At 50.9% G+C, this 18,792-nt stretch overlaps 1 protein-coding gene and 1 long non-coding RNA gene across 9 annotated transcripts in view; one reads left to right on the top strand and one right to left on the bottom strand.

Annotated features, from left to right (window-relative positions):
* Positions 1-18,792, top strand: part of LOC131907275 (uncharacterized) — a 43,245-nt gene that overhangs the window by 899 nt on the left and 23,554 nt on the right. The window contains exon 2 of the long non-coding RNA XR_009378354.1: positions 5,230-5,440. This is a non-coding gene — a long non-coding RNA (uncharacterized LOC131907275). The remainder of the gene's footprint in view (positions 1-5,229; positions 5,441-18,792) is intronic.
* Positions 835-18,320, bottom strand: Brpf1 (bromodomain and PHD finger containing 1). 8 transcript variants are annotated; one of them, XM_059258338.1, is made up of 14 exons: positions 17,728-18,316; positions 15,379-15,984; positions 10,476-11,435; positions 9,221-9,383; positions 8,712-8,843; positions 8,207-8,353; positions 7,151-7,460; positions 6,531-6,848; positions 5,928-6,212; positions 5,299-5,446; positions 4,019-4,155; positions 3,798-3,916; positions 3,302-3,456; positions 835-1,675 (listed from the first exon to the last, which is right to left on the bottom strand). In XM_059258338.1, the coding sequence occupies exons 2-14, from the start codon at positions 15,972-15,974 to the stop codon at positions 1,492-1,494; spliced, it is 3,654 nt and encodes a 1,217-aa protein (XP_059114321.1). In that variant the 5' UTR covers positions 15,975-15,984; positions 17,728-18,316; the 3' UTR covers positions 835-1,491. The 8 variants fall into 8 exon arrangements, with proteins under 8 accessions (XP_059114321.1, XP_059114319.1, XP_059114323.1 ...); XM_059258336.1 differs by having other exon boundaries at positions 6,531-6,851; positions 17,728-18,314; XM_059258340.1 differs by having other exon boundaries at positions 8,225-8,353; positions 17,728-18,313.

The following is an 18,792-nucleotide window of genomic DNA, read 5'->3' as shown; positions in this document are numbered from 1 at the left end:
GTCTTTTGTCTCAGTTCATCCCAAGCAGCTGCAAGGCCTCAGGCAGCTGTATTTTACTTTGGTCACCTCATCTATAGGCATGTCACCTTACAGGTGCTTGGCACTTAGAAGGCATTCCCTCCATCAAGTGTTTCAGTCTTGTACAACCCTACTGTTTCCAATTATGGTCCCACCTGTAGTGCTGGAAACGCTTAGGCTATGGTCCTAACAAAGGACTTGAAGCATTTGGAATCCACAAAGGAAATCAGCAGTGGAATCCCCATCTGGTTTTAGCATGCTAGCTGAAGAGCCAGCCTTCCAGACTAATGGACCTGAGTTTAATTCCTAGCTGCAACTTCTCAGTTGTAGGAACTTTGGCAAGTTAATTCATTTTTCTAAACTTCAGCATGAGATAACTAACCTGCTGTGAACCCACCCCATAGTTACTGTGAGGATTACACAACAGTGGACTAACTAAAGGTACTTACTATGGCCTGTCAATGTGCAGGTAGCTGACCGAATATTAGTTAGCCCACCCCATAGGACTGCAGGGATTAGAAACCATTTATGTATTTACAGGTACTTAGGGCAGTGCTTGACATTCAGTGCATGGGAAATGGGAGCTTTCTGCCTGACCTTGAACTCACGGCAATCCTCCTGCCTCAGCACCTCAAGTCCAGGGATTACAGGACTGTGCCACCATACCCAGCTTGCTGATGTGTTGTCTTATGACTAGCATGCACATTATGTCAACAAACCCTTGGGCACAGTATGTCCCATCCATGAGGCACAGATCTCTCCCTCTGAATCCTTTTGCCCTGGTAGAAGGCAAGAAAAAAAGAATTCTAAGTAGACTTTATTTTCTAAGAATCAATATATTTTCTTCCTTTGAAATAAATACAAACCAGTTTGAAAGGTAGGGGATTCTATGGGAAAAAGAAGAGGAGTAGAGACAAGCTCCATTCTTTTTTTTTTTTTTTCTTTTTCTCTTTTTTAGTACCAAATGACTCTGGCGCGACCCGGAAACGCAGTTACAAATGAGAATAATTTAAATTCTCCAATAATTACAGTATTTACAACAGCAGGGGAGGGGTCACCTAGTGCCCCTCTTCCAGGCTAGACAGACATCAATCCCACTGCTAGGCTGGGATAATGCTGGCTTACCTTACCACCTGCAAGGGCCTCAGGCCTCTAGGCAGTTATGGATTCCCCTGGCAGAAGCAGGTAGGGTTGGTGGTATGGCCCACCACCCTGCCCTACAACGCCATGAGGTCTAGAGCTCTTCTTGACCTGTGGAACCTCTCCTCTCCTTGCACTGAGTGGCCATGAGCCCTTGGAGTGTTTTGTACAGTCCAGCTGCACTTAGGGCAGGAGGGACCTCCCCTACCCAACTTCCCCTGAGACTGGCCCCAAGACCAGGAATGAATCAGTGCAGAGGGCGGCACCACTCCAGGACAGTGAGCAAAGGGAAGGAGAGAAGTCGCAGAGCACTGTAGCTGGGCTCCGACAGCATCAGTCACTATCGCTGGTCTCGCTGCTCTGCTCACCCTGCACCTTGCTGCGGTGCTGCAGAGCCCTGTGGTAGGCAATCTGCACTGACTTGCGGATGTTGGACTTGCGGCCCTCCAGCATCTTCTCTTTGTCTAGATCCTGGTTCACACCCAGAGGAACGAGTTTAGTCCTGGGCAGCCACTGCCTGTCAGACAAGGTAAAGATGAGATGAGGCATGGATTTCAGGGTGAACAAGTACCAGCCCTTCCACACTCCATGTGTGGAAATTTAGAAATGCCTGATTCTCAGCAACCCTGCTCTCAAGGGACGGTGTAGTATACTGAGAATAGCCCAGCCAACAGTTATAGTAGGAGAATAACTCTCAGTTAATACTAGGGGGAATAACTGATACAAGAGAAACCTAAAGTAATACAATTGATGCTCTAAAGGATTTACTAAAAGACTTGCTTAGGAAATATTAAGTTACACAAAGTAGAAGTTAGATGAAGGAGTTTTGTCTCCAACATGTCTGGAAGGTGAGTAGTGGACTAATCAGGCATTTTAGAAACCGCAGGAAAGAAACTTTTGTACCATTATGGCAGTCGAAGGTTGTTGAGAAAATGTTTCTGCTAATGTTTGTTCACCAAGATTGACCTCCACTTAATCTCCATTCCCAGAACAAAAGGAGGCAATGCTGATGGAAAAGCAGCCATTGGGCCCATCTGCATGGCACAGACGTTCCCCTAAGGGCATCTTAAGGTGGCAGTGCAAGAGGCAGCCATTGTTAAGGGCATTCTGGTCTGCCATTAGGGAACCTCTTATCAGGAAAAGCATAATTCTGCCAAGTGGGCAAGATGACCCTGGGTCACATCTATTCAGAAAAGAATAACACTGGTGTACTTAAATAATTATGGCAAATTCTTTGCTGTATAAATCTCCCATCTGCTCAAGTGGCTAGACTTGCAGTCCTGTCTCTCTGTAAATTTCTGAAAGTGTAACCTGGGGCCATGACCTGGAAGAGATTTAAGGATGAGAGTGTATGTGGACTGTATAAGCCTAAGGCCTATAGAAGCTGGTAAAATGTTCCATTTGAGGCTGGTTCTCTTTTGTGCATTAGCCAGAACCAGTTGCATGCTATTATTAAACTTTCATTTATTAATTTCTTAGGTGTGAGGAGTGATTTTTCACTGGGAAGACATATTAATTCTACAGCATTAACCACAAGGTATTTTATGGGTGAAAAAAACCTCAAATAGGTATCTTGTCCCAGCTGTTTCAGTGAGACTATACAGATTATCATCTGCAGGCAATTAACAAAAATTTGACAAGAGGGATTTAAAACTAATTTTTTTTTTTTTGAGACATGTTTTCTTGTGTAGCTCTGGCTGTCCTGAAACTCACTCTATAGACCAGGCTGGCCTCAAACTCAGAGATCTGCCTGCCTCTGTCTTTCCAAGTGCTGCCTCCTGAGTGTAAAGCCAAAATGGTCTATGCTTGCTTTTCCCCCATCTTGTTACTATAGAGGAAGAAGTGGGAACAATAAGTCTAGAAGCCATCTGAGTGTGGGCAGGGAGCCACCCTAAATTTGCCAGTCGCTGATGGTCCTTTGGTTTCTAGTTCCAGCTGTTTTCCAGCTAATGGCCACTCAGCCCATCAGACTCAGGACAAACACACCCTTTTGCTTAGAGCTATTCTAAGTGTGCCCCCCCCCCAACACTTTGTAATAACCTAATCTGTTACTGTGTCTCTTGGCAGTCTGCCCCCACATCACAGATGGCTGTATTTATATCTGTGGCTTTAAGTCACACCAAATGCACCCCTCTTTCCTTACCAGGTTCGTTTGTTGTCAAAGAAGAGAACGAGGTAGAGATGCTCTCGGGCTTCCTGTGTCATCTGTTCCCCAAGTTTTAGAACCTCCAGTGGTGGTACAGGGATGGGAACCCCATGGTGGAACATACCTTCTCGGGGCATCTTTGGATCAATGATCTGAGGGTATAATATAAGCTCAGTTTGGTTTAGGTCACTTCCTCCCCAAAGCTAGCACATCTAACAATTTGAAGACTATAACTGAAGAATATGTTACTGGGACTGTAGTGTTGACCTTGCTGTATTATTTCAGAACCTAGGGGGCAAGAGAAGAGATAGGGAGAGGTGGGAAACTGACTGGGATCTCTCTGGGGTACTCAAGCTACATCTCTCTATCAGTCCACTTGCTAAGGAGCCCCATACTCTGTAGCTTGGCAAGGAAAGGAGCAAGGCTACACTGAGGAATCCCAGTCCTAGGGCTAGAAAGCAAGAGGTACGGACAAGAGAAACCATAGGCTTACCAGAGCTGGATATGATGGATAACCTCGGCATTTGGCCCACACAAGGTCCAGAGCGTCCAATGGGGAGTCCTCGTCCTCTGACAGCCAGCCAGCTCCTCGACCCAGACTTTTTCTTACCACTTCACAGGAATGGGAGAGAGGGGGCGGATCAGCAGCTGGGGAGCTGGCAAGGCCTTGAAATTGGGTTCCCAGCACCCCTGACTTTGGGTGAGGGTACTTACTGCTGTGGCCCACGCCGCGGCCAGTGCCCACGGAGTAGGCCTCATTCTCAGTGCCTGAGGTATCTTCACTGCTGTCCTCTGGGAATGTGCCCCGAGAGAAGGAGGGCTTGCCCCGGCCTTGTTTTGAAGGTGTTGTGCTGTAGGAAGCCAATCAGAATGCAAGTCAGAGGGGAATGGGGAATTTCATGGCAGGGGTCCTCTCCTTGTTAAGCCCCCAAGTCTAGACTTTTGAAAAGCAGAGGCTGTATGAAGTTTGCAACTTATGCACTCTTAGGGATCAGGCTAGTAATCAGACTAACGTAGCGCTCCATCAGTCCCTGAGCAGAACACATGACTGTCTATAAGCAACACCAACCAGAGCTGCCAGATCCTCTATTATAATTTATTGTTCTGAAGTACTTGAGATTGATCCTAGGCCTCACACAAGCTAGATAAGTGTTCCACCAAGGAGCTACATCCCCATTCCCCATTCCTTGAGACAGGGTCTTGCTACATATGTAGCCATGGCTGGCCTGGAACTTGCAGAAATCCTACTTCATCATCCTAAGAGCTGAGGTTAGAGGTGTGAGCAACTACACCCAGCTGATCTGTTTTTTTTTTCCCCCCTGCTTTTTTGAGACAGGGTTTCTCTGTGTAGCCATGGTTGTCCTAGAACTCACTCTGTAGACTAGGCTGGCCTTAAACTCACAGAGATCCCCCTGCCTCTGCTCCTGAGTGCTGGGATTAAATGTGTGAACCACCACCACACAGCTTGATCCTCTGATTTTTAAAGAGAATACAGAGACTGAGAATTTTATGTGGACTCAGTTTTTTGCTTTTAAATAAATTTAATCCTATTCTCCCCCCCCCCACTTTCTATTTATCTGCATGGGTATTTTGCCTTCATGTATGTCTGTGTACCATGTGTATACAGTGCCTGTGGAAGCCAGAAGAGGGTATCAGATCCCCCTGGAACTGGAGCTACACTGTGTGGGTGCTGGGAATTAGACCAGGGTCCTCTGGAAGAACAGCCAGTTCTCTTAACTGCTGAGCCATCTCTCCAGTCCCTGTATTCAGTTATTAGAAACATCTTTGTGGCCAAAATAAAGTATGTCTGAAGGCCAAACCCCAGCTATAAGGCACCAGTTTGCATTTCTCTAAAGCATCAGTTTAACCTAAGACAGTGTCCTCTGTTCTGTTAGGGTGACTGATCCATCCCATTTATTTTCTAGGACACTTGGATGTGAACTCCTTCCTCTGGACTGAAATGGCTGCCTCCCATCTGCAGGGCTAGTCAGTACCTGGTCCGGTCTGAGGCGGCACTACTGCTGCTGCTGCTGCTGGACTCGGAGTCTGAGCTGCTCCGGGGAAGGTTGCAGTCATTACGGTACACCAAGAAACTCTTCTTCACTGGCTGGTTCCCACTGCTGAAGCCATTGGCTGGTAAGTCTTGGAGGGGAAAGGAGGAGGGAAGGAACCAACTGGTCAGAAAGATGGAGAGCAGAGCCAACATGGGGTAAGGTGGAGTGAGTCTGGGTTCTCTTTCTGGGCTGAAAAGTTCCTCCAGCCTTGGCCAGCAGAGATAGCTCTGAGCAGTTGTACCGCAGTGGGCCAAGCTCTGCACTGACCTTCCCCTTCCCCGGCCTAGAGACACAAAGGACTGAAAAGGCAGGAAGTTCCCCAAGGAAGGGAAGAAGAGAAGAGGGAAAGTGGTACGAGGGAGGAGGGCTTGTATGGGAACCTGGCTGGGTCAGGATCTTTGGGTCTCGGTTTTCACAAATGAAGGGTGAGGGGATGGAATGAAAGGACTCCTCAGGGCCCTTCTAGCTGTCTTCTATAGAGAAATAAAGGGAGAGCTCCAAGTACACTGGGAAGAATGGCAGCTCGGCTCACTCTCTTGGGGCAGGGGCTGGGTGATGAGGAGGCTCACCCATTGGGGGGTCTTCTGTGGACTTATCACTGTCGCTGTCTGAGCTCGAACTGGGCCGGGGGCTCCTACCCCGCTTGCGCTGACGCAGGGACCCCATGATGGGGAGCTGGGGGGGCCCCACAGGACTGCCTCCGTGGCTGGGGGTCATCTGGCTCTCCCGGTTTTTGGGGGGCCGGCCCGGCCTCTTGGGCGGTCCAGCTGTCTTCGGGTTCTTTTTGGAGAACAGAACTGAGGTTCTCCTGCCCACCTCATGTGCGGGGGTTGAGGACATGTTGGGACCCAGGCCTGGAGCAGAGAAAGAGAGAAGGAGAGTTGGTGATGGGCCTGACGTGAGGAGGAAGGGTAGATGTCCAGGGTCACACCCTAGGAATATACGATTATTACTCTGTCTGGAATTGGGGGGCTTGGGGGCTGGGGATTCAGAATGACTCATACCAACAGCTAGAGAGGCAGCTAAGAGGCCCCTGACTGGAGAACAAAGGAGAAAGTACAGCAGCTAGTTGTGTAGGAAGGACCTCTGGCTAGGGGACAGCAGGGCTGTGTATGTACTGCAGAGCCAAAGTCTGACTTGCTTTGGGGTCCGTCTTGCTATGGGGTTCAGACCTTTGCTTGTCTCCTGGCTGCTGCTCTCTTCTGCAGCACTGTCTGTCTGTCCGTCCTTGTCACAGGCTGCTGGGTGGGGTGTCAGACTGCCCCTGCTGGAGGGGCCATGACGCTCAGGCCCATCCCGGCCAGTCTCCCGCTGGTGAGCGAGCTTCCGCCGCAATGCCGTCATCTCTTTCTTGATCATTTTTGCACGCCGGGAACGGCCCACACTCTGCTTGCTGGCGTTGACTTCGTCCAGCCGCTCCAGCAACAACTTCAGCTGCTCTTCTACTGGCAGGTGTTTCTGGTTCTCCAGCAGGACCAGCCGCTCTTCCTCTGCTGCCAGGGAGAGTTGGGGGGAAGAAAGGTCAGGCTCAGGGTAGCCCATTGGGCCCCTTGAACCTGGGCAGGCAGCAGGAACCCACTCTTCCCATTGGCTTCTCCAAAATGGCAACCTAGTATGTAGAATGGTGGCCCAGCTATCCGGTCACCAAGTCTGGCTTCTTGGGAACATTCCTGGGGATAGCCTGCTGCTGCTCAGCCCAGCTGCCTGTACTGCCTGTTCCCAGGGAGGGACTTTTGGAAAGCTGTCCATCTCTGGCATTGGCCTCTACGCATGCAGATGACTCATCACCCACCATCTTCAGTATGGTGTGGGGCCTCATCTCCGGCTAGGTTGTGAGGGATATGCATGCCCGTCTCAAAGTCAATGCCCATTTTTTCTGCCTGGCGCCGGGCCTGACGGAGCACAGCACCACCCTGCTCACGGAGTCGAACCGCTGCCCTGTAGAAGATGGTGTCCTTGGCATTATACTTTAGGCAGTTGCTGACAATGAGATTGAAGTCCTCCTCAAAATCATCAAAGTTCAAGTAGCGATAAGCCTCCAAGTTCTGCTTCATGGTGAAAAAGTCCATAGGCTTTTTGATGTGGTCTAGGTAGTCAGGTACCTGGGAAAGCAGGGTAAGTGTCTAAGTGGAAATCTGTTCTTATTCCCCCAAACTCTACTCTTAACAGCCCCCGCAAGAAATGCATCTAGCAACCGCCTCCCACCACAGTAAAGAGGCAGGCATGTAGTACAAGGGAAGTTCTAGTCCTGACTTTACTAGTTACAAGCTGTGTGACCTTGGTAGTCTCTTAACCTCTCTGGGCCTTATTTTCCTCTCCTGAAAAACTGTGATGGAAATGCAGGCAAATCTATGTCCTGGAACCATGGGCAGCTTTAATGGAGGAAAAAAAAAGGGGGGGCGTGAGATTTCTCTAAAAGTTGTACCACCTTGTATTCTTACTGTTATTTTTGCTCATCATAAGGCTTGTGGTAAGGCTGCTGCCTCAGATGTCTCATTTTATACCTTTCAGAGAGAAAAGTGAACCTAGGGCTTCAGAGCTGGCTCTTTAGATTCTGAGCCTTCCAACATTTCCATTCCAGGGTTGAGCACCCTGAGAATGTCTTCCTGCCTGTGATTACTCATCTGGCAGACTCTGGGGAAGGAGTGCAGATGGCTTCCCATTCTGAGTTCTTGGGGTGTGATAGGACAAGACAAGGGTCCAGGTGATACATGTAGCTCTAGTTCGTCCTGCCCCAGAGCCACCGAACCCTTGACGGTCCCCACCTAGTCCCTGGGCCAGACCTGCAGCAGGGGTCCAACTGGGAGAAGAAGAGAAAGAAGTTGGAGCGAGGGGAAGGGATTCTTACTTCGTCCAATTCGGTTACCTCAGACAGAGGGACCGGCTCGCTGAAGATGTTGCCTGTGTCCTTCTCTTGGAGCTGCTCCAAGGTTTTTCGGAGGAGGATGAGAAAAGGGGTCAGCTGCATTTCCATGGCAATCTGCTGGATCTTGATCTGGCACACAAAAAGGCTGGATCAGCCAGGCCCTGGCTAGTCTCTCAGCAGAGGTCAAAGGAGATGGTCCCTGCTGGCTTAGGAACATGCTTTTCTCACCCAGACCCCATGAAAGAAAGCTGTCTCTATCTACTTTGGTTCCCCTTCCTTGAACTCCTGGCCTAAGCTGCCTGGATCAGAGGGAAGGATTCTGTGCAGTCTCCTTTGATCCGCAGCTTCCCACAGGCCTAAAAGCACATAGTGCTAGGACACTCAATGCTAGTATGGACCTTGGTGCTTCCCATCCAGGGCCATACACTCTCCCTCCTCCAGAGCAGTGCTCTGCTTTGAGGACCAGGGCCGGCCCAGGAGCACTCACCGTCTCCCTTTTGAGTTTCTCTCGCTTGCGTATCAACTCCACCAGCAGCCGAGCTCGCTCTAGGTCATGCCGGAGCCGCTGCCAGGACTTGAGCTGTTCTTTGAGGGCCCAGTTCTTATCTTCAGAATCTCTCTGTAGAGGTAAAAGGGGTATCAGATGGTGAGAGAGCCAGAGGAGAGTCCAGAAGAGGAGTGCAGGAAACCTAGGCCAAGGATAGGGCAAGTCCAAGGAGGAAGCCCAGTAATTTATCAGTAGCACCTCCATCTATGTGTTACCAGGGTCTAGCACCAAGATAATGCTAGGTATGTTTGTTGAATTAATGAACACACAGGAACGATGCCTTTCCACCAACCTGGTAATATAGAGATTTCATGCTGAGCCTGCTTTGGGGGCTAATTTAAAGGTGGAAAAATCTTAAGCTCTTTGATGCTGGAGGCTATCACTACAAATTTTGGTCCTTGCCCTTTTGGTCCTAGTTTCCACAGCCCACAGGGATTTGGACACGGTACCCCGACTTGATCACAGTTCCTCTGAGACTGAAGGTGTGTCTGCAGACGCCGGAGTAGTGGGACCCCATTCCGTGACTGTCGTTTCAGAGTCCAGTAGCTGTGTAGCCTCTGCATGAACTGGCTCTTTCTCTGGATGGTCAGGCGGTTGGTGATCTTACTGAGTCTGGGAACCAGGGAACAAAGAAAAAACCTGCTAGGTCCTGACTGCCAGTAAGAGTTCCTGAATGAGGACAGTGGGGGCTATTACACTTATCAAAAAGGTCTGGAAAACCAGGAATAGTAGTAGCTCACACCTGTAATCCCAGCACTCCAAAGGTGGAGGCAAAAGGATCCAGAAGCTTGAGGTAATTGTTGGCTCTATATGGAATTCAAACCCAGCCTATTACAAGAGATTCTATCTCAAAAAGAAAAGAAGAAAGAGGAAGAGGAGGAGAAGGAGCAGCTTGGAATTCTGGGCTTAAGGCATAATCAACAGTGCCTTGAGTGGCCCAACACAGCAGAGGAAACCCAGCTTTCAGCACTAAGCAGAACAGCATCAGTCTGCTTCTAAGTCTGTTAAGCCACAGCAGCCCAGGGCACAGTTAGACTCTGACCTCTTGGACTGAGACTGTGGAGAAGACAACATACCCCATCCCTTGTTGGCCTTTTTGCTACGATCAAGTGAAGATAAATTACAAGGAGAGAAACCTATAGTGAGGTCAAGCAGACAACACAAGGCAGCTGAAAACAACTGACAGTCACAGCCTGACTGAGCAGCACTCCACAGGGCAGTCTACAGTATGGGAAGGTGGCCCTCAGGAACAGAGAGGACACTAGCATTTCTGATTCCTGGTGCATGATCAAGTTAAACATGTCATGCACTTTTTCTTTCCTGTGCTGGGGACTGAACCCAGATCCCTATGGATACTAAGCACATTTGACAACGGAGCTGCATCCCAGTCCCTCCACAACTTCCTGAGCCTTCTCCTCCCCACTTTTCATTGACTTTTTTCATGGGAAGACCATTTTTCTTCGGTGGCTCTTTCATCTTAACAAACCACACCATCAAAAAGAAGGGCAGCTTAAATACATGCTTCGTCTGCCAGATAAAGTTCAGAGTTTCTGCCTCCTAATGTTACCTAAGATCACCTCTTTAAATGTACCTTTTCACTCCCACACAGCTCTGACAGGAAGGCAAGCCGGCCACTCTACTTAGGCCCCACAGTCCCTCTGAGGGCTTCTCCCCTCCCCTCCCTGCCCACGGCTGCATATGTACCTGTGTGGCGGAATGCAGGGCACAGACACCACAGGTGCTGCTGCCCGCTTCTCTGCCAAGATCTTCCGGGCTTTCTTCATCTTAATCCGGGACTTGGCCTTGGCCTTCTTGACCTTCTCTGAGCTCCAGCTCTTACCCTCATCTTCTTCTTCATCCTCCTCCTCCTCCCCCTCACTGTGGGATAGGGCAGGCAGGCGGCGAGCAGAACCTGGGGGTGTGTGGATGTCACAGTAGGCTGTCTTGCGGACACTAAAGGAGGTGCCATTAGCACCTGTCTCCCGCACAGGTTCCATCTTCATGTAAAGGCCAGCCTGCTGGGCACATGTCACATGGAAGGCTGTGTAGCAGTTGGCCTTGTGGCACTGGATGCAGGCCCCAGAACCCCGCTGTTTGCAAATGTAGCAGGTGAGCTTCCAGCGGGCTGGTGGGATGTGCTCAATGCTGTCAATAGGTTCTAGGAAGACTGTGTTGGCAAAGCAGACCTCAGGGATCCACAAGGCACACACCACGTGGGCCCAGCGGCCATCATCTGTCTGCTTAAAGGCACCACCCTTATTGGGGCACAGAGCACAGTCCACTGCACGAGAAGGTGACTGCAGGCAACGGCGGCACAGCCACTGGCCCTCAGGGATATAGGGGACACCGTAGCACTCTTGGTGCACAGCCAAGTTGCACATGTCACAGAAGAGGATGACATTGCTGTTCTGGCACTCGCCATCATTGCAGATACAGCACACGGCATCTTCATCCACTAGTGCATTGGGGTCACCTTTATTGTGACTCTCAAAGTAGGACTCCTTCTCCAACCGGTCCATTAGGTACTCAAAGATCTCCTGTGGGATAGGACTCACACCCTCGGTCTTCCGTCGCTCATTCATGATATCTAGCCAGATGTAGTCCTCCTCATCCATGTCATACTCTACTTCCTCATCCAGCTCCTCTGCAGACTTCTCGATGTACCTGAAGTGTACACAGGTAGTTTGGCATCACATGGCTGTTATCTTTTCCCTCCAGACAAAGCATTGTGCTTGCCTCCAAGCACCCAGCCTCTGCCCATATACACATGTCTTGTTCTAGCCCTACCTTAACCCTACATTCATAGATAACAGAATCATTTCTGTCTTGCAGAAAAGGAAGCTTAAAAGTGGGGGAAGTTAACTTACTTGTAAGAGTGCCCTACAGCTTGGTCATAAACACTGGCCTATCTCTCTAGTCCTCATGTTGTGGCTGTCATATGATGCTGTCTTCCTTGAAGTATAGAGGCTCAGCTAGATGCCTAAAAGGGGCAATGTTGGAACAGTGAGGGCCCATCATGGGAATATGGGGGACTGTACAGCCAGACTGTACAGGCAGTTCCTTGGACAGCATTGGCAAATGAATACAGGCCTGCTTTAGCAAAGCTGACAAACACCAAAGATAGCATGGTGGTTCTTTCAGAAGGTGCTAGGGGTCTCTCAAATGCTACATACTGTGTTTATTCTCTGGATAGCCCTGAAAGATAATAATGGCTACGACTGACTGGGCATTTACTATGGGCCAGGCACCAGGCCAAGTTATATCTGTTCTCATTACAGCTAGCAGATCAGTGTTCTTATCATCTGCATTTGTGATGAAGAAAGTGAAGCTTTGAGAAAAACTGTTAGTGACCTATCACAGAGAGGTCGTATCACCAGGGAAGGACAGAGCTGGCATCCAGTCTCTGGCCCCAGCCTTTCCAGATCCACTTTGGCACTCTCTGAGCCAGCAGACCTAGAGCAGAGGGCTGCTCCAGGTGGCTGTGACACAGCAAGCACCCACCTTGTCCTGCCTTAGCCCACCTAGACTATAGCACTGTCAACTCTAGAGAACAAGAGAAGAACAGGAGTTTGGCTTTTAACACACCTGATTTTAAACTTTGCCACTCTGCATGTTCAGGACAGCACTGCTCTGCCCTGTATCAAAGCCTTCCTGATAAAACAATGAGGGCTATATTCAGTAAACGATAACTTTGAAGAGCATTACAAAAGTGAATGGCTAAGGAGCTGGTGATATACTCAGTTGGGAGAGTGCTTGCCTAGCAGGCATAAAGTGCTGGTTCAGTCCCCGGCACCCCATAAAACCAGGTGAGATGACAGAACTGTAAATCCTAGCACTCAAGAGATAGAGGCGGAAGAATCAAGAGTTCAAAGCTACTACACTGTGAGTTGGAGGCCAGCCTAGGATACACGAGACCCAGTATTTAAGGGTAGTGGGGTGGCTAAATCATGTGGTACACAGCATGTTCTAGCAGAATGATACTTCCTCTCTACACATGGAAAATGGATCTCGAAGCAGGCTAGGTGCACAGAAGCTCTGGGGCCATTTGCCTGGTCTCTGCATGACAGTTATGACCTTCAGCTCTTAAGTTCTCTGGGCCTTGGTTTCCTTATCAATAGAGTAGCAATGCTAATATTGCTGTTGTGCACATGAAATGAGTTAATAAAGGGAAACACTTAGAATAGTGCTTCGCATGGAATAAGTATTCAATATATGTCAACTTTATTATTAGCTTTTGTATAGCCCTAACCCACTGTGCCTTGAATAATAGCTGTTTGTGCCTAACTCCTTCTCTAGACAGAGACCGAGATCATGTCTGATTCACTGTACAGAAATAGGTCCTCAGTGTTGTTCAATTGAAAGGCATTTGGGGGTGGCAGGGAGGAGAGATAAAATATGTGTAGGAGGCAGCTTCTTCCTTAGCCCTTACCCTCTTTCCCAAGGTGAGCTCAACCTGTGCTCCGATAATAAGGGTATCATCAGAGCTGATGTGCAGCAGCTGGATGGTCCTAGGGCTGGCACTAGTTCTCTTAAACAGAAGGTCTTGCCTGTTCCTCTGCCATGACATATGACAGTATGTGATGGCACATAACACACTCCCACAGGCTCCCGGATTACAGACTGTGGCACAGATAGGTGGGCTGTGTGTCATGTACAATTTCTGGCATACTAGCTGACACACCACCTCCTCCCTCCCCCTCAAAAAGTGAACTGGAATTTGAGCAAGAGAAAATGGTGTTATTAGAGTGATAACCTCAGACCTCCTCAAGTTTTTACAAAAGTAAATCATTCCCAAAACACGGGGGATTTTGCTAGCTATGATAATTACAACAACATAACCCCCAACTGACTGTAGCACACCAGCTGAAAACTGCCCCTCTGGAGAAAAGAGCTGATCCCAGGAGAACAGTGACTGTGGGGGAGGAAGAGGGAGCTGAGTAAGCTGGGCTGGACGGCCTGAGACAGATGATGCAGGCCAAGAGCCACTGGAGGAGAGGAAGGCTCAAAGAGGGGCCTGTTTGGGGGTGAAGAAGCGTGGTAATAAATCCTAAGAGAAAAGAAAGAGCAGAAAGCCAGAGGGGGACCTGGGCTGACAACAGATGAAAGGCGAGGAAAGTACTATCCATACTGTGTCACTGTGTTCCCAGGAGTCGCTGTACTATCAAGTGGACTGCATCTTTGACAAAAGCTGCTTTCCACACAGAGCCTGTACAGTAAAGACAAGTGAACAAACCGCTCTCCGGGCTTTGCGGGCCAGGACTCCAAGGCCCTTTTACACTTGGTTTTGATAACATCCTGTGGCTGAGATCTCTACATATAGTTCACCTCCACATTTCCCATCCACCATACATCTTTTTGTTCTCATGTTAAAGAAATTAGCTTTATTATGTCTGTGGCTTCAGGGCCAGCCAGCCAGTTAAGTGGGTAGGTAAAGGGGCTTGCTACCAACCCGATGAGCTACATCCTACCCTGGGACCTGGACCTGCATGGTAGACAGAACTGACCCGACAAGTAGGCCTCCAGCTGCCGCAGGTGCTAGGATGCAAGCGCATGTGCAGACACACAAATAAATGTAAAAAAGATTTTTTTTTTTAAATTAAGAATGTCTGCAACTTCAATAGGAGCCACTATGACTAGCTCTTAGAAGGAATGGAATACAAAGAAAAAAAAATAAATAAATAAAAGATCCAGAAAGGTACTATGTCAGCAATGGAAATACTGCTTACAAAGCTGTTAAAGGACAGGTTACAGTAACAGAACAGTAGGGAAATTACATCACTGACTTATTTAGTCTTAGGCCAATTAGACACTGGCCTTCTGGAGCCAATGTCTTCTGCCCTAGGGAGGAACACTGCACCTGCTCTGCAGATGAGGCTTCTAGAACACCAGGCCATGGCCATGCATTGAAAAGGTAGAAAGGGTCAGAAATCAGAGCTGGGATGTTGGGTGCAGGGGAACAGTGTGGCTTTGACGCTCGGGGGACCTGGGTCTCAACCTCAGCTCAGAGATTCCTAGCAAATGACTTTTGACAAGCCTGGCACTTTCTGAAATGAGACTAATGACTCACAAAGAGGTGGCTATAGCTGATTGCAGTGTCACAGAACATTCAGAAGGCAAGAAGTAGGTAGCTTGCTTGTCAGTTCAAGGTTAGCCTGGGCTACACAGTGAGTTCCAGGCCAGTCAGAGAAACAGTGAGACTGTCTCAAAACCATCAAACCACAACAAAACAAAAACAAGCCAGGCAGTGGTGGCACAGGCCTTTAATCCCAGCACTTGGGAGGCAGAGGCAGTTGGATCTGTTGGTTCAAGGCCAGCCTGGTCTACATAGTTAAGTTCCAGGACAGCCATGAGTGTTACACAGATAAATCCTGTCTAACCCCCGCAAAAAAAAAAAAAAAAAACCAAAACCAAACCTTAATTAAACAATTAAAAAAAAAAAGGGCCGGGAGAGATGGCTTCACAGCACGAGACACAGGACACGGCATGTGCCATAGCGCTAAGGGACAGTTCACACCCCCTGGGCAGGGCTAGTGCTGTTTCCTATCAGGCTGTCACCTCTCTTGGTGTGGACTAGTTTTCTAGAGGTAGGAGGTGGTGGCCGCCTTACCGGTAGTAGGAAGTGGGCCGGGGCGGTGCATCCGGGGTGTCTTGCTCCAGCTCCCGATACACCACCTCAGGCAGTTTGGGAGCAGCACTGGCAGGAGCGCTGTGGTGGTGGTGGTTGGAGTCCTTGCGTTTCTCCTTGTTCTTATGCTTGCCTGACTTAGGTGTAGCCGCGGGTGTCTCCGAGTTCTCCTTGTTGCTGCTGTTCTCTGGGGCCTCCTCAGGGGCCTCCTCATCCTCTGATACCACATCTAGGTTGTCAAAGATGCTGATGCGGTGGACACGGCCGTGCAGGTCCACCTCTACCATGCGCTGGGCCTGAGCATAACTCATCACCTCTCGGCCTGGTGACTGTGAGACCTCAGAGGGGCTGGGTGACTGCTTATTGGCTGGTCGTGACTGGCGCCCTTTTTTTTTGTGCTTGCGCAGTGGGGTCTGCTGTGGGGGTGGTGGGCTGTCGTGGTCATAGTGGTACAGGTGGTACTCAATACCACTGTAACTCTTGTAAACCTTGCGGCAGGTCTCCACAGGGCATTCATATGGTGGCTTAGTTGCCCGCAAGTTGTGGCAGAAGGTCTTCACGTCAAAGTCCACCCCCATGCTGTCACATCTAGAATACACAGATCAGTTAGCACAGGCCTGATGAGAGCTTCCAGTCCCTGCACCATAGCCCACTTTCTCCAGGCTTCCTTCTCACATGTCGGCATGTCCTGGCCAGCCTCTCTTTAGAGCATCTCCAAGTGCCAGCTCCTCTACCAAGTCTTGGCACAGGTCCTCAAGACCTATTACTCGGTCATCCTGCCTATGTCTCAATTCTTTCAGCCGAGTCTCACATAAAGTGACAAGAGTGATCACATCAATGACGTGACTAAAGCTGCCCGTTGCTCCCCAGCTTCTAGGGTAACAGTCAAGGGATTCCTTCCTAGAGTCTCCTTAGAAGTTAGAGTTGTCTACACACACAGCAGCCTACCATTCCCTGAATGTAACACCCTCTCAAGGCACAAAGGCGCTCTCTCTCCATTAGGAATGTTGGTGGGCTCCTACAAATCCAGTCTTCAAAACCTAGTTCAATCGACACTTTCATTATGGCTTCTTTGACTCCCTGTGGAAAAACTGTTTCCACAGCATTCTAGTCTCTCCTCCAGTGTGGCATTTTCTAGTTCTGTCTTCTCCTAGTAGACACCAGACCTAGCTACTTCTAAATCCCCAGGTATTAGCAAGCACTGGCCTTTCAAGCCTTGGCAAATAAATGAAAAGCCTGTTGAATGAATAACTGAGTGAGAAGACCACCAGTTTGGGAGTGGAGGAAGATCAGATTAAGGATATAAGTTGCCTATGTGTAAGCCTGAGTGAGTGGCCAACGACTGAGTCCTAGATTCCAACAAAAACCACGGCATAATCAGTGCACTGCTAAGGTCTTTATGGGGATCCTCAGCCTAGCCCTGGAACTGGGTGGGGAGATACAGGGAGAGACCACGTGAAAATGGTCATTTACCCAGGGAAAAAGGCACAGACTGCACTGATTTCCTCATTTACAGAGTCGTGCATTATTATGTTCCAGGGTTCTCAAGGGCTAACCCCCCTCCTGTTCCTGGGCGAGTAGAGACAGCAGATAGCACCAAACCCCAGAGAGCCCAGCTTAGTCGGTTACTGCCCAATTTCTCTCAGAATGAGTTGAACCAGGATCCTTGGGACCACCAATGCAAGGCCTGCCTGACCACCCTGAAAAATACTGACTCTCAGCCTCCTCCTCCTGAGGCTTAACCATGAGAGTGGGCAGCTCTAGTCCCTCTGTCGACAGCCTCTGACTTCCAAGTCAACTCCAACTCACTTCTATTTCCTACCTGCTGCGGTGCCTTTAAACACTAAACCAATTATAGGCACAAACAAGCTCAACTCTTTCCAAGCCGGGTCCCTGGTGAGCGCTGCCGCTCTGGCTTTGCTGGCCTGGTTCCCGAACTGGCACAGTGCCCCCAGGGACCTGGTGTCAGAAGCACAAAGGTGTGACCAGAACTTAGCTCTGAAAGCTCCGGGGCCCAGAGGTCTGGAGGAAGCTACTCCTGGGAACTCCAGGAGCTGGAGGAAGTAGGTAGGGGGTAGGGGGTGGGACCAGGCCGTGCTGCCGGAGCCCGGTCTCCCGGATGCTGCGCCGCTTCCTTTTCATCGAAGAGTACCAAGTCAGACAGGGCTTCCCTCCTGCCGCTGGCCCAGGCAGCCCCACAGGACACACACTGTCGCCGCGAACCAATGGCCTGTCAGTTCTCCCCGCCCGGGCCCAGGAGGCGCCCAGCGCGCCCCGCCAGGGTGGCCCCTTCTCCGCGGGTACTGCCGCCCGGCCCCGGCCGGTACTCACCGGCCACCTCCAGTCCGGGCTCATCGCCGGGGGCGCCCGCCGGGGCTCCGACCCCGCGTGGGGAAGCCGGCGGGGAAAGACGGGCCAGGAAGGGGGAACCCGAACTCCGGGACGCGGAGCGGGCCACCCCGGCTCCTGCCCCGCACGCTCCGGCCCGGCTTCCCGCGCTGACCCCTGCCGCTCCCGGTCCCGCCGGCGCCCCAGTGTCGCAATTCCGCAAGCACCCTCGCGTTTCCCGAGCTCTGGGGTCTTCTGGCCTGGGAACTCGGTGCCGTCCGGACAATAAGGGGGCTCCCGGAGGCGGCACAGGAACAGCGGCAGAGAGACCGTGGCGGCAAAGGCTGTGGCAGCGGCGGCGGCAGCAGCAGAGACGGCGACGGCGTCCGCCAGGGTAAACGTGGCCCCGTGGCGCTGCATAGACGCACTTTCGCCACGATTCCCCGCCTGTCCGCTGAAGCGCGAACGACCATCCCACGGACCTGGAAAAGACATCTGGACACCGCATAGGTCCAGGGTGTGCCTCCATGTTCGAGGGGGAGTTTCAGGAGACTGAAGTCACAGCGTAGGGAGCAGGGGTCCTCGGGCCGTTTGTGGCGAATCTGCGACCACGGACAGGCAGCGCGAGGCTGGGCGTGAGGAGCCCGCCCTTCTCCCCTCCCCCTCTGCCGCCGCCTCCTGCTCCCTCCCTCCTGCTGGCTGCGGTAGGGACCTGGCCTTGGTCTCTGAGGAAGGCGACGGGGCGGGACGGGGCGGGAGTGCAGGGAGAGGCGGAGCCGGGGGCAGGGCTCGGAGCCCGAGGGACGCCGCTGAAGCCGCAGGGGCCCGCCGTGACGGGCAGGGGCGGGGCGACCGGGAAGAATAGGCCGGCGGGGGCGGGGCCTGTGGCTGGGAGGCGGAGCCCTCGGGAAGCGGCGCCTAGACGCTCGGAGGGCGGCCGGAAGAGTGGGCCTGAGGGTCCCGAGAGAGAGGGGGCGGAGCTTTGGGTGAGCTTGGAAGGTGGAGCTGAATCCCGGAGAAAGCTACAACCGGGGAAAGGACCCCCGCAAAGCTGCCGGGAAAGGGCGG

Source organism: Peromyscus eremicus, chromosome 3 (genome assembly GCF_949786415.1).
Source record: "Peromyscus eremicus chromosome 3, PerEre_H2_v1, whole genome shotgun sequence".
NCBI lineage: Eukaryota > Metazoa > Chordata > Mammalia > Rodentia > Cricetidae > Peromyscus > Peromyscus eremicus.
This window is presented reverse-complemented; position numbering and strand designations above follow the sequence as displayed.